The following is a 24,410-nucleotide window of genomic DNA, read 5'->3' on the forward strand; positions in this document are numbered from 1 at the left end:
TTGGGTATCCAGCAAATAATAACTCACTCCTACAACCCAGGCCCTTCAGCCAAATACAATACACAAAACAGGAGAACAGTGGAGTATTCTCCACTTGTCTGGGAGACTGCAGCAACAAATTTTTTTTGGGGGATTTGCCAGTACCTAGTTTCCTGATAATTTATATGTGGCCTCAAGAAGGGCCAGCAAGGGAAAGAAAAGAGGGTGCAGTGGAGGCAATGGAACCATCGGAGGGAGTGGAGAGCTGGCCAAGCAGGTCTTCCCTTCCCTGAGTTTCTGCTCTTCCTCACATTTTTCAGTTGCCGTTTCACACATATTGCTTCCTAGAATGCAAGTGACAGTCACACAGACACACACACACACACACACATAGAGGTGAATATTATGGTGCAAACTGTACCATACATTTAATGTTTAAGAAGGAACTGCAGATGCTGGAAAATCGAAGGTAGACAAAAGTGCTGGAGAAACTCAGCGGGTGCGGCAGCATCAATGGAGCGAAGGAAATATTTATTTTGTTCCATAGATGCTGCCGCACCCTCTGAGTTTCTCCAGCACTTTTGTCTACCTTAGTACATTTAATGTTACTTGGTCACCCTGGATGATTAAAGAACAAGCATTAAAGTTCAAGACAAATAACTTCCCAACAGTAATGATCGGGTTCCAGGGCAAAGCCCTTAATATGCATATAGACCCCCAATATTATCAGGATCTCTGTCATCCTCTAATAATGCAATTGAAAAGTTAGACATCGAGCCTTATAATCTTCCATTCAGGTCATTGATATACATGATGCAAAAGTTAGGCCCTAGTACAGATTCCTGAAGATCCATTATTTGTTACATCACTTCCAGCATTTTGTGTTGCCCACCTGAGGTCGGCCAGCTCGGCCCATCATTTGAAGTATATCAGTTTCACAGTATTCTTGAAACATTCCTCCTGCGTAATGCATTGTTGATTTAATGACCACTAAGTGGGCTGGCAAGTTAACTCCCATGGCTAAAGTGCTGGTAGTAACTGAAATTAATTACAGAAGAAAACTGTCAATCATCATTTTGGAAAAGTTCAAACACAAACCAATGCCTCTTAAAAGTTAAGTTGTCCTTAGTGTGTACAGATTATTGAGGAACCGTCTTTTGGAACAGTCTCTCATGGTGGAGAGTGACTTGTTTCCACTCCATTTCATAGGGGTGGGAATGTTTGAGCATGTATTCGTTTATGGTGTCCTTGTTGCCATACACTGACTACCAGTGTTTTAGTAAAATGAGGCTATGTAAGGAGGTCTATGATGACTGGAGATCAAGGTCTGTCGCACAGACCTGGCAACACAGTGTGGCACACAACTGCATCCCCAACTCACACCCCACCTCACCCCTCCCTCCCCGTGGGTTGTACAGGTGCAAGTGCAGCCAAAATTGGTATCCTACTGGCCAGAGACGATCTTGACATATCATCACATTCTGACAAGGGTATCTTACTTTGGAGTGCGGGAGGAAACCGAAAATCTCGGAGAAAATCCACGCGGTCACGGGGAGAACGTACAAACTCCTTACAGACAGCATCCATAGTCGGGAACGATCCTGAGTCTCTGGCGCTGCAAGCGCTGTAAGGTAGCAACTCTACCGCTGCACCACCGTGCCACCCTTAAATTGAATTAAATGATCACAAATTTCCTGTTCCATTGCAAATAACGACTATGGAAGAAGGCTGAAGAAGGCAACCTGTGAATCTAAGAAGACAATGCCAAAGCCTCACTTAACCAATCATGTCAATCAATATGCAGTGCCCTCCTTAAAGTTTGGGACAAAGGCCCATCATTTATTTGTACTCCACAATTTGAGAACAATAAAGGCCATTTTTATACATGTTGGTTTCACCATGTAGACATTACAGCAGTATTTATACATACTCCCCCTGATTGGGACACAGCAATGTCATGTAAATGAAAATAGTCATGTTTAGTATTTTGTTGCATATCCTTTGCATCCAATGACTGCTTGAAGTCTGCGATTCATGGACATCACCAGTTGCTCAGTGTCTTCTCTGGTGATGCTCTGCCAGGCCTGTATTGAAGCCATCTTTAGATTATGCTTGTTTTGGGGGCTTGTCACCTTCAGTTTTCTCTTCAGCATTTAAAAGGCATGCTCAATTGAGTTCAGAACAGGTGATTGACTTGGCCACTCAAGAATTGACCATTTTTGTAGCTTTGAAAAACTGCTTTGTTGCTTTAGCAGTATGTTTGGGATCATTGGTACATCAGCGGGTGCAGCAGCATCTATGGAGCGAAGGAAATAGGCAACGTTTCGGTCCGAAACCCTTCTTCAGATCATTGTTTGGGATAATTGTCTTGCTGTAGAATGAACCGCCGGCCAATGAGTTTTGAGACATTTGTTTGAACTTGAGCAGATAGGATGTGTCTATACACTTCAGAATTCATTATGCTACTACCATCAGCAATTGTATCATCAATGAAGATAAGTGAGCCAGTACCTTCAGCAGCCATACATGCCCAGGCCATAACACCCCCACCACCGTGTTTCACAGATGAGGTGGTATGCTTTGGAACTTGGGCAGTTCCTTCTCTCCTCCATACTTTGCTCTTGCCAAGACTCTGATATAAGTTAATCTTCGTCTCATCTGTCCGCAAGACCTTTTTCCAGAAGTATGGTTGCTCTTTTAAGTACTTCTTGGCAAACTGTAACTGGCCATCGTATTTTTGCGGCTAACCAGTGGTTTGCATCTTGCAGTGTAGCCTCTATATTTCTGTTCATTAAGTCTTTTGCAGACAGTGGTCATTGACAAATCCACACCAGACTCCTGAGAGTGTTTCTGATCTGTCGGACAGGTGTTTGGGGATTTTTCTTTATTATAGAGAGAATTTTTCTGTCATCAGCTGTGGAGGTCTTCCTTGGCCTACCAGTCCCTTTGCGATTAGTAAGCTCACCAGTGCTCTCTTTCTTCTTAATGATGTTGCAAACAGTTGATTTTGGTAAGCCTAAGGTTTGGCTGATGTCTCTGGCAGTTTTATTCTTGTTTCTCAGTCTCATAATGGCTTCTATGACTTTAATTGGCACAACTTTGGTCCTCATGTTGATAAACAGCAATAAAAGTTTCCAAAGGTGATGGTAAGACTGGTGGAAAGACGAGGTGCTGAGAGCTCTCTTATACCCGCATTATGGAGGCAATTAAACACACCTGAGCAATTACAAACACCTGTGAAGCCATGTGTCCCAAACATTATGGTGCCCTGAAATGGGGGGACAATGTAATTTCACAGCTGTAATTTCTACACGGTGAAACCAAAATGTATAAAAATATCCTTTAATAAAATATGACAATGTGCGCTTTAACTACATGTAATTTTTTTCCATTGCAAATCTCAAATTGTGGAGTACAGAGGCAAATATATAATTGATGGGTCTTTGTCCCAAACATTATGGAGGGCACTGTACCATGCCTTCAGAGGCAATCCTTTTGGCTGAATAACTTTATTTCAGTATTGTCAGGATATAAGCTCTGTAAGTTCTGAACACAGAAAGACAGGGCAGTCTAAAGGACGAGGGAAAAGTGGACTAAGAGGAGATGTGGTAAATCCAGAAATATTCTTGCTCTTGTGTAGGAAGGAACTGCAGATGCATTTGCAATGTGCAGCTCCTAGCAGATCAGGTCACTTCTACTGATGGGAATCTTACTTTCCATAAAGTCACAAAGCAAGCACTGATCTCCACAATGGGCTATGCAGGCCGTCTGATCCCTGTTTTGTGCAACTACTCAACTTAATGTACAATCAGACTTTTAATGAGTTCAAAAAACATGCTGTTTTTGTAAAGTGCTCATTGAATAAATTGAATTGTATTGTATTGTATTGTTGTATTGTATTATCTGTTTAATTTACAGAAACTATTTTATTGCTTCAGAGTTTGTTGTTTTTTATTAGGTTCAATTATGAGATTGCATAGTCATGTGGCAGCACGTTACTTTGTGGTTGCTGGTGCTTAATGAAGGGATCTCCGTTGCAATCCCCAAGGATTGCTGTTGTTTTCTACGACATCTGAAAGTAATAATGCACTCTAGATTATGATTGATAAAATTGCCTCCTTTAACTTTGGGCAATTCTGCCCTAAAAAGGTAAACAAAAAACGAAAATAAAATAAGAGAAAAAGAAAAACAAGAAAAAATGCTTTCTGAACCCAAAGACGGAACAAAAATATAACTTACAAAGTACTGGTAAATCTCCTGCTGTAAAGGCAGCTTCAGTAGCTTTCCGATCAGATAAATCCATGCCAGCATGATGATAACCAACTCCATATGTTAATAGATCTATTAAGATTTATGTCCAGGTTTTAGAGAATGCAGCTTTTTTAATAAAATAATTCAAAATATAAAAAAAACATACCTCTGAGCTTTGCATCCTTAATTGAGTTTGTGTATTTTTGCAGTCTATTGTGTTCAGAATAATTGGATAAAAGAATAAATTCAGAAATTACATTTTGAAACAATCAAATGTGATTTTCCTTAACAAATTCAGGATGATCTTATTTTAATACTTATGAAGATATGTAAGTGTCATACTTTATGTATGTTCCCTGTAAATTTAATATTACGTAATATTGTAAACCATGAAGCAAAAAACATACACTGTTATAGCACTCAAAATAGGTCTAGGGTCGCATTGCTCTTACACATTAAAGTGGAAAAAAACACCAAACTTAGGGTAGATTTATCTTTGAGACTTTATCTAATTCTTTTTTTACCGTTTTCATTCTATGCATATATTATTCCTCACAAATTAAAAAAACATTGAAAAGAAAACAGTCATTACTAACCCAATGCATAAACCAAATCACAACATTCTCTCCATATATGTCACATACAAATTATATAAATAGATGTGACAAGACAAGTATTTTGCCTAAAGCTATGTGTCAATTTTGTTTTAGTACCTAATATAGTCACACGTAACATCTCTAACCAAAAACAAATGACTTCATGCAAGCTTTATTTAATTTATATTCACTAGTTATTTATTGTCTCATTATATCAAAAGTCACGTAATATTGGATAATATTTAACATTTCTTCCTGTTCCAAATAGTTACATATTCACTTCCAAACTTCAAAAAATATACATTTCAACATGATTTCAGAATTACCTTTGCTTATGTTCCATGGTCATAATGAATTTGGCATCTTTTGCAAGTATGGATGCAGACTGCTGTACACCTTTCCTTGTAGCACAGAACTAAAAGTTAAAAATTACTTTTAATAAAATGTTATTGAACTATTGATAAGATAACTTTAAAATAATTTGAATCAGAATTAAAAGAGCAAATTACCACAAGAGTAGGTTTCTGTTCAGAGTATGTCTGGATGACACTAGCTGTTCTGTAATTAAGGCATAGGTCAAATTTGAATTCAGATTGAGTATTCGAGCAAGGAAATCCAAGTACAACTTTGCGAAGCTTTACAGGTCGATGACTTTCATCTATCTTCATGGAAATTCCTGGTCCCTTTCCATCTGATAACCATTCTGCAATCTTAGAAAATAAAACAAAAGTAGTACAAATAAAATTAAATGTACGCATCATAATAAATGATCCTGCTTTCTTTTTGACATCATATTTTATCCACTAAGATGTGAATAGACTTACATCTTCAACATTTGGAATCGTTGCAGAAACTGCAACAAATCTCAGTGCTTTATCTGCAGGCTGATTAGATGAACGCAGGACAGCTAACTGAACTGTTTTCATTCTGCTGACAACTACTTCAAGGGTTGCACCACGACTTTCATCTTTCACAACATGAGCCTACAATAAAAGAAATTTGCCACTTCAAAAGAAATGAAATAAAAACATCTATGCATATAAAATGCCTAGAAGTGCATTGAAGTTTCTCAGAACTTAAGAATAAATAGTTAATCAATGAAAAGAGCAGGAAATTATAATGAGCAATATTTGGAAATTCAACTGTTTATAGCATTGTCTTTGTGCACCACAAAACCAGATTGCTAAACAAAATAAAGCACATAATAGATTGGACATTATCGACCATTCAGAAGGATGACAAGCAGCATGCAATGTATTCTTTGATATCACTTGCACAAAATTCTTCTGCATTGATGAGGCTCAAGAAAAGTCTTGGCCATCATACTAAAGCAACCCTGAATAAAAGAGCCCTGCTGTTGAGTTAGTTAAAGTAGATTGACCTTTCCTGGATTACAGCCAATAAATTTTAAGATTAATTAATTTCCTGGTAGGTACGGCTTCAATGGCTTGCTTAATGGGCTGAATAATCAGAATCATGCAAATCCATGAGATTTGCCCCAAGAATATTATTTTTTTTTTTTAAATAATATTTTTATTAGAAGTAGACATATTATAAAGTATAGTTCATATTATAGTAAAAAAACTTTTCATATACATCAGTCATACATTATTAAAATTTTCAATTGTCGATTACTTCTACTTCTAGTGTTTTTTTTATATAGAAAAAGAGAGAAAGAGAGAATAAAGAGTTACAAATATCAAAAAAACAAAAAAGGTGGAATGGATTACTTATAATACGTCATTGGAGATAGGTTCGTAGATTATAAAGTATGACTTTTCATCTAATCCTGAGTTCAAGTTTCAGTTGGGTTTTCGTGCCGGGCCAATCTATCCCGTCAGATAATTAATGAATGGAGCACATATTTTATCAAAAAGTTCTTGTTTGTCCATTAAGACAAGTCTAATTCTTTCTAGATATAGGGTCTCAGACATTTCCACAATCCACATTTTAATTGTGGGGGTTGTAGGGACTTTCCAAAATTTTAATATTAATTTTTTCCTGGTTTATACTGTAGTCGAGGAAATTTCTTTGGCTTGTTGTGAGTGTTAAACTTTGCTCTGATATTACAAGTATTATTAATTTTGAGTTTGGATCCAGTTTTGTATTAATAACTTCTGAAATTATTTCAAAAATATCAATCCAGAAATGTTTAATTTTTATACAATTTGCAAACGTATGTGTTAAATTAGCATCTAGATGTAGATATTTATCACAAATAGGAGAGATTTGTGGGAAGATTCTATTTAGTTTTATTTTAGAGTAGTGTAATCTATGTAAGATTTTAAATTGTATTAAAGCATGTCAGACATTTAACGAACATTGATGTATATGTTGTAAACTTTCGTCCCACAAATCTTTCGTTATAGGATGACCTAATTCATTTCCCCATGTGTGTCTATATGGTTCTGTCGGTGGTACCTCATTGTTTAGGAGGGTGTTATAAATATAAGCTATTAATTTTTCAGTGTTAGGATGCTTGTTCAAACATTCATCAAGGATTTCTGGTTCCCTAGTCCTGTAGACTTGTGTGTTACATTTAACATAATCTCTAATTTGTAGATATCTGAAGAAATTATTTGAGTGCAGTCCATGATTCTGTTGTAACTCCTGAAATGAAAGAAAAGTGCCTTTCCCATAAAGATGTCCAATCTTTTTAATTCCATAATTTTTCCATTGTGTGAAACCCTTATCCAAAAAGGATGGCTTGAATAAAGGATTATTTACAATGGGATGGCATAGTGGTATATTATTCGATTTTAAAACTTTTTTAAATTGTTTCCAAATTCGTATTCCACTATGTATTATGAGGTTTTCCTTATAGTTTTTTTTGTGCAGTTTTGTGGTGGCAAATATGATCGGACCAATTTCAAAAGGTAAACAGTCTTCCTTTTCCATCCTTAACCAATCTGGTTGTTGATCCATTTCTTCCAGCCAGAAATTCATGTTTTTAATATGGACTGCCCAGAAATAAAACAAGAAATTTGGCAAAGCCAAACCTCCATTTATCTTTGACTTACATAAATGTTTTTTACTTATTCTATTGTTCTTATAATCCCAGATAAAACTTGTAACAATGGAGTCGACTTTTTTTGAAAAAGGTTTTTGGGATATATATCGGGATTAATTGAAATAGGTACAGTAGTTGCGGTAAGAAGATCATTTTTATAGCATTAATTCTACCAAGCATTGAAATGGGAAGTGTTTTCCAGTATTGAATATTCTTGTGTAGTTTATTCAGTAAGGGTAGAAAATTTAGTTTAAATAAAGAGGTATATGTCTCAGTTACATAGATTCCTAAGTATTTAAATTTATCTTTAACTATTTTAAAAGGGGATTGTTGTAATGTATGTAGATTGAGTTTTGTTATTGGCATGATTTCACTTTTATTCCAATTAATTCTATATCCTGAAAACTGACCAAATTGAGTTATTAAATTTAATAGATTTGGAATACTAGTTTCTAACTTTGTAATATATATTAGTACATCATCTGCATATAAAGAAATTTTATTCCTTGTGTCTCTAGTGTTATATCCGTATATTCCTGTATAGGTTCTAACGCTTTCTGCTAAGGGTTCGATTGCAAGAGCAAATAATAGTGGGGATAGTGAACATCCTTGTCTACAGAGAGATTAAATTTAGTTGATAACATTTGGTTTGCTAATATTCTAGCTGTTGGATTAGAGTATAACAATTTAACCCATGTACAGTACTTCTCTCCCAATTGAAAATTTTCCATCACTGTAAATAAATATGGCCATTCTACCTGGTCAAATGCTTTTTCAGCATCTAACGAAATAATTGCTAGATCTGCATTAGGAATTCTATTGGAGTATATAATATTGAATAGTCTTCTCAGATTATAAAATGAATAACGATTTGGAATAAAACCTGTTTGGTCGGGGTGTATTAATTTATTAATCACTAAGCTCAATCTATGAGATAGAATTTTAGTTAGTATTTTCTGATCAGTATTTAAAAGGACTATTGCTCTATATGAACCTGGGTCTTCAAGATCCTTATCCGTTTTTGGTATGAGTATGATTGTAGATTCATTTAGAGTTTCTGGGAGTTTCTGTTGAGTGTAAGCATATTTGTACAGTGTCTGTAGACGTGGAGAAACCAGATCATAATTTTTTTTATAAAATTCAGAACTTAGACCATCAGGACCTGCAGCCTTTCCGTTTTTTAAAGATTTAATTGACTCTTCGATGTCTTTTATTGTAATTTCAGCACCTAGAGATTCTCTCTCTTTCTGATCTAAACCCACAAGCTTACATTTCTGTAGAAATGTTTCCATTCCTGCTGATTGTTCTGTCATTTTAGATGAATACAATTTTTGATAGTATTGTAAAAATCTATCATTAATATCTTTAGGCAGTGTTAGTGTTTCTCCCTTGTCTGTTCTAATTTTGTAAATTGTTTTTTCCCCGTCCAGTTTACGAAGTTATCGCGCTAATAGTTTTTGTGGTTTATCACCAAATTCAAAATTTAATTGTTTTGTATGTTGATAAGGTTTTATAACTTGGTCTGAGTATATCTTGTTCAATTTATATTTCAGTACTGCAATTTTATTGTGTTTTATCATGGATGGTGCTGCTGCATTTTCTATGTCTAATTGCCTTATTTCCATTTCCAATTTCTGTTGTTTGGCCCTATTCTCTTTGTTAAGAAATGATTGAGAAGAGATTAATGCTCCTCGCACAAATGCTTTAAATGTTTCCCAAAGAAGGGAGGCAGAGATTTCAGGGCTATCATTAGCCTCAAAAAACATATTAATCTGTTTTACGAGGTATTCATTACATAACTTTTCTTTTAAGATTTGGGGATTAAGTCTCCATTGTGACTGTGTCTCTACCATTCCATTTAGTTTAATCATAAATATTAGTGGAGCATGGTCTGAGATTATGATATTATGATATTGCGAGTTATAGGTAAATGGAATAAGTTTTGAGTCTACTAAAAAATAATCTATCCTTGAATAAGTTTTATGTACTGGTGAGTAAAATGAATATTCTCGACACGATGGGTTTTCAATTCTCCAAACATCCTTAATGTTGGTAGTATTAATATATGAGTTTAGAAATTCACTTGATTGAGATTTTAGTTTTCTTTGAGTTGATGATCTATCCAAATAAGCATCCAATGTACAATTTAAGTCTCCACCGATTATTAAGTTTTGTTGTGTACATTCCGGGATATTGTTAAGATATTGCCCCAAGAATATTCTGATGACATTTTCATAGCTTGTCACTGTGAAAAAGCAAAATTATTTTCATATGACTGATAAGCTGAGACATATAACACAAGGTAAGATGCTCCAGTATCACATCTTATTTCAGCTGGTTCCTGTTTCATTTTCCAATGTTCGAGTGTAGAGAGAGGCAAGTTGACCCTTGAGGAGTCCCTAGCTAGAAGTTCTTCATTGAACTACCTACCAATGTACAATCCAGCACTATATATTCTTCCTTTCTTGCAAAGACTACAATCCTCGCAGCCTTCCCCATCCCTTCTGTCAAAGTCGTCAGGATCTGAATGCCCACCCACTTTATCTCACCATTCCGTCCAGTTATTAATCAATCATCTATCCATCCAGCCAACCCTTCTTCAGTATCAATCACTGATTATCTGCCCATCTAACCCCACTATTCTCAACTAAGCAAATGTGGTGTTCACCATCTTAGCCCACGCTGAGCAACTCTCTGCTCTTTCTACTATTTCATTATCAATTTAAGCAATCTTAGCCTGAATTTCCAAAGCATACTAGCAGCAGAGGATTGACCACTACATTCTTCCAATCCTCTCAATTATGTCACATCTCCACCCCCGTAATCCACAGCTCAATAAATATATTTTGGTCTTTCTCCAATGACAACTTGAGCTTCATTTGCCTTTTTAACTTTGATGCCAGGGCTCTCAAACAGAGCAATACTTTGACATGATTTAAATAGGTGCACAAAATCTGCGTTTAATGACCTAAAAACTATAAAATTCATTGTGTAAAGTACAGACCATTACCTCATCGATTAGGAAAAGCCGCACCAGCTGTACTAATGAATTATCTCTCCACTTTCTCGTCATAGTGTCCCATTTTTCCTAATAGGGCAAAATGTGTCAGATATTTGTTCAGATACACCACAGAGTTACAACAATTAGTGGGAACATTATAACCTCCTGAAATATACTTAGTTTTGTCAAATCAGTTTTTGAGTGTGCACAGTGTGCTACACTCCATAATTATTGTCATTCTATAATTGGAATTCTGAATCATACTTATTGACAATGAAATGATACTTATGCACAAAAACATTCATTAAACTTATATTACTTTACATATGAACATCAGGATTCTACATTTTCAAAATATCTTTTGCAACAAGGAAATATAAGAGGTTTTGGCCATGATCACTAAAATGTATTTTATCCAATATGCATTATAGGTATGAAGACGATAACTAGGATTATTTGGTTGTTTTTTTATTAGTGGATAACCTTCCAGAGGGCATGGAGTAATATAAAATGGATACACACCTAAATTGACAGCAGATAATAAAGGATACTCAATTTGAATGTATACAAAGTTGAGCAAATTGATTAAAAAAAGCTTTACATTTGAATTTTCAAAGGCATTTGACGATGCCGTCCATTGAATGTTGATAAAATGAAGGCATACTGCATTAAAGAGAATAGGTTACAGTTTATGATCAAGTAAACAGTGGAGGGTTGAAAGCACTGCCATTTATCACGACCAAGTTTTGGCGTGATCACTTTGTTTAATTTATAATTTGAACTTAGTTATTCAGATACAAATGAGGATCAAATGCAATAAATAAAGCATATGAAATACTATCATTTATAAACAGAAGTAAAGATTACAAACGGGGTAGTATTAAATTTATTCAAATCAGTGAATGGTCTTTGGCTCGAATACTATCGCTGGTTTTTTTTTACATAAGAATGACATTGAGAGGTTTGAGCAACTTGAACAATTGTCATTCCAATAAAAATGTATTTAAGGTTATAATAAGTAAACTGAAAATAATTATTTCCCACTAATCTGTGAGTCAACAGGAGGACATACATTTTAAATTACTAAGAACAAAGAGTGTGGTTAGGAGTATTCTTAATTCAAATTGTTATGATATGGAACAATCAGGAACAATGTTAAAATTTTCCCTGTTAAAATAAAAGGAACGGGGATAGAAAAATAAATAAATAGTGCAATTGAATGGACAATTTCTAAAAGAGAATCAACTGAATTCTGAAGCAATTCTTTTGCTTCAGAATTGAATGGCTTCCTTCCATGCTATAAGTTTATGTTATTCAATGATGTCAGTCTTCTATTTTCAAAGACTCTTCTTGGTGTTATTTGCTCGGAATGATTATATTCTGTAATCTAGAGCTGCCTTAAACTATGCTATGAACAAGGCTCAGTGCCTGAATGTTTTTGCCAGAATGTTAATATTACCAGAGATTCTATTTATCCCATTTAGTTAATACATCAAGAGTACTTAAATGTCGATGAAGTCCATTGGGATATCTTGTCATTAAACTTTATTTTAGATTTTAGAGATACAGCGTGGAAACAGGACCTTCACCCACCGAGTTCACACCGACCAGCGATCACCTGTACACTAGCACTTTTCTACACAGCAGGAACAGTTTATAGGAACTAATCAACTGCAAACCTGTACGCCTTTGGATTGTGGGAGGAAATCAGAGCAACTGGAGTAAACCCACGCAGTCACAGGGAGAACATACAAACTCCGTACAGACAAGCACCAGTAGTCAGGATCGAACCCTGGTTTCTGGCGCTGTAAGGCAACTCTACCACTGTGCCACCCCACAGTGTTGTGGAAGGAGATAAATAAATAATATAATAAGGAATGCCAAAAACATCAATTCTGAAAATAATTCTTATAAATGCCGCTTCACCTGAATTATCATTAAATTTATACTTTTAATATTAGTATTGTTTCCTCATTGCAGAAACCTACAGGAGTAGTTATGATTATATGTGCATCTTGGATCTCAAAATAATCGTCCATTTCTGTATCTCCAGTGAGCTCTTTGCACATCAGTCCAATCGGTCCAAATTTTTCTTTCCAATCTTCATATCGCTGGTTACACAAAGCTTTGATGGGAGCCACTAGGAAAATGAAAGATTCATCACATATCTTGAAGAAAAGTAATGGAACAAATTGGATATGTTTCTTTCAAAATTAATGGATAAAGCACAATGATACATTGTATATGACAGTATTCACTTTGTAATAGAGATCAGAATTATTCTCTAAAAATGCAAATCATTCCTTATTGGGAATGTTAAAATGGTTTGGCTGTATTTCTGCAATTGTGTGTCTTACAATCCCTTCTATGTACAAATTCCATTGTGAATAAATCATTTTGGTCAAAATATGCCAGCTGAACGTACTAAATGAAACTTCAATAGACGGAAAAACAGCATTGCTTTTTGTATTTATTTCCAAAAGTTACAATAGAAATAAAGAAGCATGTGGCAGGGTGTCAGGGACATCACTGACTACAAGAGCAGCCCCGCCTGCCCCCACGGTGATATCACACTGGCCAACGAACTAAACACCTTCTTTGCCCGGTTCGATACTGGCAACACCACCAGGTGTGGAATAACCCCGGCCATAGTGGAGGGACAGGCCTTAACACTGAGCACTCAGGAGGTACAGTGCGCTCTGCGTAGGATCAATCCACGCAAGGCTGCAGGCCCGGATGGAGTACAGGGAAGAGTATTAAAGGACTGTGCTGGACAGCTGGCTGAGGTATTCACGAGAATCTTCAATCTATCTCTATCTCTGGCAACGGTCCGCAAGTGCCTGAAAACAGCCACCATAGTGCCGGTGCCGAAAAAGTCCAAAATCACCAACCTCAACGACTACCGGCCGGTTGCCCTGACTCCAATCCCTATGAAGTGCTTCGAAAGGCTGGTCCTCTCCCATATTAAATCCAGCATCCCTGCCTCACTGGACTCCCATCAATTTGCATACAGGGCAAATAGATCGACAGAGGATGCCATCTCTCTGGCCCTTCACACTGTCCTGACTCACCTGGACAGACAGGGCACGTATGTGAGGATGCTCTTCATTGACTATAGCTCTGCATTCAATACGGTCATCCCCACCAAGCTCACCACCAAACTCCACCAGCTAGGCCTCAGCTCACCGATATGCGCTTGGATCCTGAACTTTCTCACGGAGCGACCGCAGGCAGTGAGACTAGGCCCGCACCTGTCCTCCACCATCACCCTGGGCACCGGCACACCACAGGGTTGTGTACTAAGCCCCATGCTCTACTCCCTCTTCACTCACGACTGTGTCCCTGCATTCGACACCAACACCATCGTGAAGTTTGCAGACGACACAACAGTGATTGGGCTGATCACCAACGGTGATGAAACAAACTACAGAGCGGAGGTGCAGAACCTGGCGGACTGGTGCGCCAATAACAACTTGGCACTAAACACCTTCAAGACCAAGGAGCTGATTATTGACTTCAGGAGGTCCCATTCTGGAGAATACGCCCCAATCTCCATTTACGGGGAAAGTGTGGAGAGAGTGTCCAGCTTTAAGTTTCTGGGTACTCACATTTCAGAAGGCCTCACATGGTCCACAAACACCGCCGCGCTGGTCAAGAAGGCACAGCAACGACTGTTCTTCCTGAGGACATTAAAAAAGACTGGTCTGCCCCAACAGCTGCTGACAACGTTCTACCGCTGCACCACAGAGAGCATACTAACGTATGGCATCTCTGTGTGGTATCTCAGTTGCACGGAGGCGGAGAGGAGAGCTCTTCAGCGCGTCGTCAACAGAGCGCAGCGGATCATCGGGACAGAGCTACCAGCCTTGGAGGGCATCTACCACACGCGGTGCCTCAGGAAGGCCCTCAGCATTCATAAGGACTCATCACACCCCTGCCACGGTCTGTTTCAACTACTTCCCTCCGGCAGACGTTACAAGGCCTTCTACGCCCGAACCTCTAGACTCAGGAACAGTTTTATCCCAAGAGCTATAGCGGCTCTGAACCGGCCCTAATGAGTGCCCCCCCACCCACTCCCTTTGGACAGTTTCCCTCAGATGGTCACGTCAATCAATTCAGCTTGCTTATTTATGTATTGTATTTATTTACCTTTCTTGTACATCAGTGGAGCTGCACACTAAATCTCGTTGCACTGACGTGCAATGACAATAAAATATATATTATTATTATTATTATTATTATTATTATTAAGTGTTTTGTATCAGTATGAAATGAATCAAATTACACTTTTGTATTAAACTTACTGTATACAATTTTTATATTGGACCACGGTTTTGTAACTTCCATCAATATTCTGACGATGGCTAGTTCAAATATCACAGTTTTTCCAGAACCAGTTGGGGAGCATATCACAAAATTCTTTTCACTGTAAAGAAGCTGAAGCGAATCAAAAAATTTTAGACCTAGTTAATTAAACGTCTGAAGCCAAGAATCTATAACTTGAACTGCAGATGCTGGTTAATACATAAAAGGACACAAAATGCTGGAGTAACTCAACGGGTCAATCAACGGTACATGGGTAGGTGACGTTTTGGGTCTGACCTGTAACTTATTTTTGCATGTCCAGAATTGAGCAGTTTATTCATATTATCAGAGGTCTAGACAAATAATTTACAAGGCATGAGTTTCGATAATTGGGAATAGGTAACAACTGCATGTCTGTCCATGACATTAGTAAAATTCGCTCCCACTAATCATGATGCACAAATACTATCTTCTAAAGTATCACGCCACAGTTGGATCACACGTTTTTACCTATTCTATTTTCCAAATAGTATGCGTGTAGAAATCAACAAAAAAAGAACATGTATTATTTCTGAGGAAACGCAAGGGAATAATGATAAGAACATAGCATAAATACATATTAGTGATTAGAAACATCAATCTAATAAGAATATCTTAAGAAAAAACAAGACACTGCAAATGCTGGAAACTGGAGCAAAAATCAAACTACGAGAAAAATTCAACGTGTCGAGCACCATCTATGAGGAAAAAGGAATTGTTGACGTTTCTGATCAACGCTATGTTTGTTGAACAGTTTAACAAATTATGAAATAAAGAAAAACACTATAAATATTGCAAGGAGGAGGGGAAAGAAAAAATATAGCATATAAACAGGATGATTAAAAAAATAAAATTAAAGAGCTAGTAAATTTTCATAACAAAATCACAGGTTATCCCATTCAAAGTTCTCAATCACAGTGGTTCATGTTAACTCTGCTTGAGGTGGCTCTGCATGTCAGGTCACCTTATTATGTCACCATGCAGCACAGATTAAGGCAATTATCTTGTGCTGTTTGAAAGTATATTATTAAATCTGTTCTTCTGCCCTGAAAATTTGCCCTCAAGTATTTTTTTTCCTTTTTCTTTCCTTTCCTTCTTCATTTCTCAACAGAGTAATTTATTGTGAGATGGCAAAAAAGCAAAAAAAAGCAGACCATGATGACTTTGGAGATTTTGGCTGGTTTATAATATTATTCCTCTCCAATTCCCCATGCAATTCAAACAATGGATTATTCATTTACAATGCCTGTTTTGTTTTCCCTGCTCAAGCTAGAAGTCTCCAGCTGCGATAATTAACCCAATAGCATCTGCTCATTCTTTTGTAAACTTTAAATACAGGCGCTCTGTTACATAACATGAAGTTCACGATCACCTTCTGGATGATCCTGATGCTATGGCTCTAGCCAACCAAAATCACAACACTTGCAGATAATCATTGTACATAAGATTACCACAAAATCCAAAATAAATACAAATAGCCAATTATCAGTCTAAAGAAAGGTCTCGGCTCAAAAAATCGTCTGCCCGTTTCCCTCCACAATTGCTGCTTCATCAGCTGAGTTCCTCCAGCAGATTGTTTTTAACTCATGGCCATTTATCATTCTGTTATCCAACTCTCAATCATCAGCAAAACGCTGGAAACAATCATTAATTGTGTATTTAACAATATTTATTCCTATAACCTGCATACTAAAAGCCTGTCTTGATTAGTCAGCTTCATATCTCACTGCAGTGATCTTTTCCAGAGAAAAGGAACAAAATTCCAGTGGTAAAGTCAAGCTGATTGCCTTAATGTTATGGCAGCATTTGACTGTGTATGGCAACAAGATGATCTGATAAAAGTGAACGCAATGGGTTTGTCGGAAACTGTTATACAACTCGTGTAATGCACAGCACAAGGGAGATGCTGGTGTTTGTCAATTGTCTCAGCTCTTGGATATGGCTGAAGGGAAGCGTCTGTCCTCAACCTTTGTTAGCTCTAAACAAAGCTCCTTATATATAATAAAACAATTATGTCTGCATGTATCAAAATCTGAACAATATCTTACCTTCAGCTAATAAGTGTCAAGTAATGTTTATCCCATCAACTACTGAGCAAGGTAGAATCTAACTATTTTAACTTGACATTCAATCACATTATAATCTCAAAAACACCCTCCAGCATGTTGGAGTGTTGTAATTGACTAGAAACTCAACTGAACCAGCTACATAAATACTACAGCAACAACACAAAGAAAAAGTCTATGTTTTTTTGTGAATCATATCTTAGATTTAGGTTTAGATTTATTAGTCACATGTTCCAAGGAACAGTGAAAAGCTTTGTTTAGCATATTATCCCATCAGATCAGGTAGTTTATATTAAACACAATCAAGTTAAACTCAAGTATAATAGGTAGAACAAAGGGGGAGATAGAGTGCAGAATATAATTCTGAGCATTATAGCATGTCAGTTCCATTGACGAAGTCCAATATACCCAATGGGGTAGAGCGGAATTGGACAGTATCCTGGTTTGTTGAAGGACCATTCAGAAGCCTGATAACAGGTGTTCCTGAATCTGGTGCTGTGCGCTTTGAAGCTTCTGTGTCTTTTACCCTAACAGGAGCAAGAACAAATGACCGGGGTGGGACAAGTTTTTGATTACGTTGACTTTTTTTCCAAGGCAGCGTGAAATGTAGATGGAGTCAATAATAGGGAGTCTTGATGGACTGGACTACGTCTAAAACACTCTGCAATTTCTTGCGGTCTTGGGCAGGGCTGTTCCAAAGCCGAGCTGTGATGCAACTCAACCGTATGCATTCTACGATGCATCAGAAGAAGTTTGTAAGCGCCATTGGAGACATGCCAAATGTCCTCAGTCCCCTCAATAAATAGAGGCATTGACATGTCTTCTTGGCTGTTGCAGCAAAGTGATTGGGCCATGACAGGTCATTGGGTCACTTCCTGACACTACAGTACCAACCATCATTTAAAGAACATGTCAATTTCCATTTATTTCATCTACCAATTTAATTAGTCCTCTTTCCACCACTAGTGCACTGTGGCTGCAATGTACCACATTCACAGAATTGCATTGCTGCAACTCACCAATGCATCCACATCATCTCAAAAACTTCTGGACTCCTCCACTAGGAGCTGAGAAGTTGTTGGATTAGAATGGTGGCACCTTAAAGGGCCTGTCCAACTTGGTGATTTTTTTTCGGCGACTGCCGGCGTCACATCAGTGTCGCCAAAAGATTTTGAACATTTCAAAATCCAGCGGCACCAAAAAAGTGCTAAACCTGGAGATTAAGAATATTTCAGAATTTAATGGAAAACCAAGTAAAACGTTTTTTACTGTGAAAAAGTAAAAGATTAGGAAAATTTAATGTGGGTCCCTTACAGTCTAAGGGAGGAGAAATTATATTGGGAATAAGGAAATGGTAGAGAAATGAACATTTTTTTTTGCTTGTCTTCATAGAAAGCACAGAAAAGTGTGGAAAATAGTGAACAAAGACAAGTATAGAGAGAATGGGGAGCCTAAGGAAATTATTATTAATACTATATAGTGAAACTGTATGCATTATCAAGGTCCTCAAGATAATGGGTTTTTATTCCAAGAGGTCACAAGGAGACATTAATTTTCCAAGCTGAATGCAATGGATCTTCATGAAATCCCTCTGACAGCTGTAGTACTGAAGAGCGAACAATCGATTCTAGATAAGGATTGGACATCCTGTGCTGGAATCTGTTGCACAAATTGTAGCAATGGAGATTAGGTGGAGTTTGAGAAAACCTATTTGAACTGTGTGTGGGCATAAATGTTGAGAGGTTCCATGATACTAATATTGGATAAATGAATGAGCTGGAAGGCAATAAATCTCTAGGACCGGGTGAACTGCATTCTTGACTTCCAGAGATGGCTATGAAGATAATTGGTGCACTCCAAAATTTCATAAATTCCAGAATAGTCCTATTGATTGGAAAGTAGTGGATGTCACTACACTATTTAAGGAAGGAGTTAGAGAGAAAGTGAACCATTTGCCCAGTTAGTCTAATGTTGGTTGTCAAGAAAATGCTGGAACCCATTACTAAATAAATGGGAGGTAGACACAAAATGCTAGAGTAACTTAGGCAGCATCTCTGGAGAGAAGGAAAGGGTGGTGTTTTGGGTTGAGACCCTTCTTCAGACTGATGTCAGAGATAGAATGTAGTCAGAGACAGTGAGACTGGTGGGAGAACTGGGAAGCGGGAGGGGGTGGAGAGAGAGGGAAGGCTAGGGCTATTTGAAGCTAGAAAACTCAATGTTCATACCACTGGGGTGTAAGCCATCCAAGCGAAATATGAGGTGCTGTTCCTCCAATTTGTGCTGGGCCTCACTCTGACAATGGAGGAGGCCCCAGACAGAAAGGTCAGATTGTGAGGGGGAGTTAAAGTGCTGAGCAACCGGGAGATCAGGTAGATTAAGGTGGACTGAGTGGGAGTGGGATCCCATTGGAAGTGGCAAAACTGTTGGAGGATTGTATGCTGTTGGAGGATATGTGTTGCAGGATTATATACAGCATATAATCCTCCAACATTTTCACCACCTCCAACGGGATCGCACTACTGGCCGCATCTTCCCATCTCCACCCTTTTCTGCTTTCCGCAGAGACCATTCCCGCCGCAACTCCCTGGTCAACTCGTCCCTTGCCACCCAAACCAAAATGTAAAATTAACCACTTCAGTCAAATAAATAGAAAGGAAGAGTCATTTTTAATTGATGAGAGGTTGAACTGTGCTCAGATGGACCTTTATGTTTTGAACACAAATCACTGAACATTAATCTGCTGATAGTGCAAGCAATTAGGAAGGCAAGCAGTATATTGACCTTAATTGCAGGAGATGTCTTGCTCCACTCACATAGAATCCTGGAGAGACTGTGTCTGGAATATTGTGTACTGCTCTGATCTTCCCATCTATGTAAAAATATACCAACAATATAGGGAGTACAACAAGGCTCATAGATTCCTGAGAGGGCAGGAGAAATTAAACAGAATGGGCCTATATGCAAGTTCCAAAGGATGAGGGTTGATGTCATTGAAACACAGAAATATCTTAATTTACTGAACATGGGTATTGTGGGCTTGATGTTTCCACTGGCTGTGGTGTCTAGAACCACAGTCTCAAAATAAGATGTCAACCATTGAGGGAAAGAGATGAAAAGAACATTCTTCAAGCAAAGGGTAATGGATCTTTGTATTTCCCAATCTAGGACGGCTTTGGAGGCTCAGGCACTGTGAATATTGAAGGCAGAAATCAACAGACTTTTACATATAACCATATAACAATTACAGCACGGAAACAGGCCATCTCGGCCCTACAAGTCCGTGCCGAACAATTATTTTCCCTTAATCCCACCTTCCTGCACTCATACCATAACCCTCCATGCCCTTCTCATCCATATGCCTATCCAATTTATTTTTAAATGATACCATCGAACCTGCCTCCACCACTTCCACTGGAAGCTCATTCCACACCGCTACCACTATCTGAGTAAAGAAGTTCCCCCTCATGTTACTCCTAAACTTCTGTCCCTTAATTCTGAAGTCATGTCCTCTTGTTTGAATCTTCCCTATTCTCAAAGGGAAAAGCTTGTCCACATCAACTTTGTCTATCCCTCTCATCATTTTAAAGACCTCTATCAAGTCCCCCCTTAACCTTCTGCGCTCCAGAGAATAAAGACCTAACTTACATAGATACATAGAAAATAGGTGCAGGAGTAGGCCATTCGGCCCTTCGAGCCTGCACCGCCATTCAATATGATCATGGCTGATCATCCAACTCAGTATCCCGTACCTGCCTTCTCTCCATACCCCCTGATCCCTTTAGCCACAAGGGCCACATCTAACTCCCTCTTAAATATAGCCAATGAACTGGCCTCAACTACCCTCTGTGGCAGAGAGTTCCAGAGATTCACCACTCTCTGTGTGAAAAAGTTTCTTCTCATCTCGGTCCTAAAGGATTTCCCCCTTATCCTTAAGCTGTGACCCCTTGTCCTGGACTTCCCCAACATCGGGAACAATCTTCCTGCATCTAGCCTGTCCAACCCCATAAGAATTTTGTACGTTACTTTGTAACTTATTCAACCTTTCTCTGTAACTTAGTTGTTGAAACCCAGGCAACATTCTAGTAAATCTCCTCTGTACTCTCTCTATTTTGTTGACATCCTTCCTATAATTGGGCGACCAAAATTGTACACCATACTCCAGATTTGGTCTCACCAATGCCTTGTACAATTTTAACATTACATCCCAGCTTCTATACTCAATGCTCTGATTTATGAAGGCTAGCATACCAAAAGCTTTCTTTACCACCCTATCTATATGAGATTCCACCTTCAAGGAACTATGCACGGTTATTCCCAGATCCCTCTGTTCAACTGTATTCTTCAATTCCCTACCATTTACCATGTACGTCCTATTTTGATTTGTCCTGCCAAGGTGTAGCACCTCACATTTATCAGCATTAAACTCCATCTGCCATCTTTCAGCCCATTCTTCCAAATGGCCTAAATCACTCTGTAGACTTTGGAAATCCTCTTCATTATCCACAACACCCCCTATCTTGGTATCATCTGCATACTTACTAATCCAATTTACCACACCTTCATCCAGATCATTGATGTACATGACAAACAACAAAGGACCCAACACAGATCCCTGAGGCACCCCACTAGTCACCTGCCTCCAACCCGACAAACAGCCATCCACCATTACCCTCTGGCGAGGATTGAAAGAAAAGAGGCTAAATTAATGTAGGAAAATGACACTGAGGGAAATGATCAAGCATTACCTTACTAAATGTGGAATATATGAGGCCTAATGTCCCCCTCCAGCATATATATATATATACACATACACACACACACATATATATATATATATATATATATATATATATATATATATATATATATATACACACACACACACACATATATATATATATATATATATATATATATGTGTGTGTGTGTCTTGTTTCTCAGTCTCATAACGGCTTCTTTGACTTTCATTGTCACAACTTTGGTCCTCATGTTGCTAAACAGCAATAAAAGTTTCCAAAGGTGACGGAAAGGCTGGAGGAAAGACTAGAGAGCTCTCTTATACCCGCATTAAGGGGGGCATTTAAACATACCCGGCAATTACAAACACCTGTGAAGCCATGTGTCCCAAACATTATGGTGCCTGAAATGGGGGTGACTATGTATAAACACAGCTGTAATTTCTATATGGTGAAACCACAATGTATAAAAAACGCTTTTAATAAAATGGTGACAATGTGCACTTTAACTACATGTGATTTGTTCTAGTATAAATCTCAAATTGTGGAGTACAGAGGCAAATCAATAAATGATGGGTCTGTCCAAAATATTATGGAGGGCACTGTATGTGTTTTGCAAAAATACTGGCAAGATATATTTTGAAAATAATCATTATGTGAAGCCCTACTCAACTAATAGTGCTAACATTTCCTTTGCATTTCTTCCAAATATACACCTAAATTTTCTAAGCAGCCTTAGTTTTATAAATAACATTATAAAGCTATTAATCATGAACATACATCATCTAATACTTTGGATTGTATGTAGTTGAAATAAGGAAATTCCTTGAAAATGCTTCTGAATTGTACCGCTTTGTACAATCTTGTTAAGGATTAAGTTCATGCCATTTCAATTACAATAGTTATTAATTAATACATTGTTACATGTATAGTAATTAAATAGAAAAGTTAATAATGTACAGTCTGTTCTTTTTTCAACAAACCTTGTTTTCAACAATAAGCAGACATTTAAAAAATAATATTATAAGATGTGCAGCTCTTGCCATCTAGTGGCAATATTTCCATCAAGAAACATGATAGCACACATAGCCTATTACTGTTGTGGGTCCTGTTGCCGATTTTCAAGACTTTTCTACATCATTGTGAAATATTTTAAAATAATTTCTCAAATGATTCGTTTCACCTTAATACAATATACAGCTTCACATGGAAATTATGCCTGCATTACAGCAAAATATATGTTAAATCCAAAGAAAAAAGTATAAGCATAGTGTTATATCTATTCAGAACCAAATTAATCTTTTAACAATTAATCCCCTGTATTTGATCATTAACAATAGAAAGCCATGTCATTAAGCTATTAAGCATTTCATTAAATGTCATTAAACTTGAAAGAGTGCAAAGAAGATTTACAAGGATGTTGCATGAGGGAAATATGGTGAATGTACAGAGTCTTTTACCAAGGTAGAGAAATCAAGAACCCGAAGGACATAGGCTTAAAGTGAGAGAGGCAAGATTTAATAAGAACCTGAGAGGCAACTTTTTCACTGGGTGAGCTGCTAGAGGAGGTATTTGAGGTAGATACAATAACACATTTAAAAGACACCTGGACAGGTACACGGATAGGAAAGATTTAGAGGGATATTGGCCAAACACAGGCAAAGGGGATTAGCTTAGATGGGGTAACTTTGTGGGCATGGCTGAGGGGCCTGTTCCCACACTGTGTGATCCTACGACTCTAATAACATTGAAAAGATACGAATTTCAGTAACTGCCCTCAAAGTTCCCGAACTCCTGCCATGTGCATCTGCAAGGAGAAATTTTAAAATATTTGAAGAATCAATGAAAATGGGATAGTATTCCAGTCATCATTTATTTTTGAAACATGTATTTGCATTTTTGTTCACTTTATATATTTTACCTTTTACATTAAGTGACAGTGGCATCATTGGGGGTACATGTGCTTTTAACACATACTGAGTAGCATTCTGCTGTATTGGTCTGATGTAGTCTGTTATATCAAACTCATTGTGATTTTCTGTAAAAGTTCTAAGTTCATGTCTTTCATCACGTAAAAGGGACTTTTCAAGAAATGCTGGACAGTTTCCAATTGTTGGATTATTTGCTGCGTTGTTTGGCGATGGCATTTTAAATAATCTGCAGGAAGAATAGCATATATTGAGAAATGTTTCATATTCAAGACTTTATGTAATATTATTTTGATTTAGCTACCAAGTAATGAAATCATTTTTCAAGCTTTTTAAAATACAAAATATTTTCCAAAATATTTTTGACTTTAGATTTGTAATTAAGAAGGAAAATTGTGAAACCTCAGTATTAATCATATAAGAATCTACAACCTTGATATTTTCTCAGCGGTAGGAATAGCTTGATTTGGGAGGGCATCCGTGCGTTGGGGGCTTGTGT

General features: G+C 37.5%; 1 protein-coding gene across 1 annotated transcript in view; it reads right to left on the reverse strand.

The window, feature by feature from the left end:
- hfm1 (helicase for meiosis 1) overlaps positions 1-24,410 on the reverse strand; it is a 90,764-nt gene that overhangs the window by 42,335 nt on the left and 24,019 nt on the right. Inside the window, exons 5-14 of the mRNA XM_033027827.1 lie at positions 23,891-24,140; positions 15,142-15,274; positions 12,826-12,977; positions 10,847-10,924; positions 5,651-5,809; positions 5,336-5,536; positions 5,153-5,241; positions 4,397-4,440; positions 4,219-4,320; positions 872-1,017 (exon numbers count right to left, since the gene is read on the reverse strand). Coding sequence (XP_032883718.1) covers positions 872-1,017; positions 4,219-4,320; positions 4,397-4,440; positions 5,153-5,241; positions 5,336-5,536; positions 5,651-5,809; positions 10,847-10,924; positions 12,826-12,977; positions 15,142-15,274; positions 23,891-24,140 — 1,354 coding nt within the window. The remainder of the gene's footprint in view (positions 1-871; positions 1,018-4,218; positions 4,321-4,396; positions 4,441-5,152; positions 5,242-5,335; positions 5,537-5,650; positions 5,810-10,846; positions 10,925-12,825; positions 12,978-15,141; positions 15,275-23,890; positions 24,141-24,410) is intronic.

Source organism: Amblyraja radiata, chromosome 10, assembly GCF_010909765.2.
Source record: "Amblyraja radiata isolate CabotCenter1 chromosome 10, sAmbRad1.1.pri, whole genome shotgun sequence".
Lineage (NCBI taxonomy): Eukaryota > Metazoa > Chordata > Chondrichthyes > Rajiformes > Rajidae > Amblyraja > Amblyraja radiata.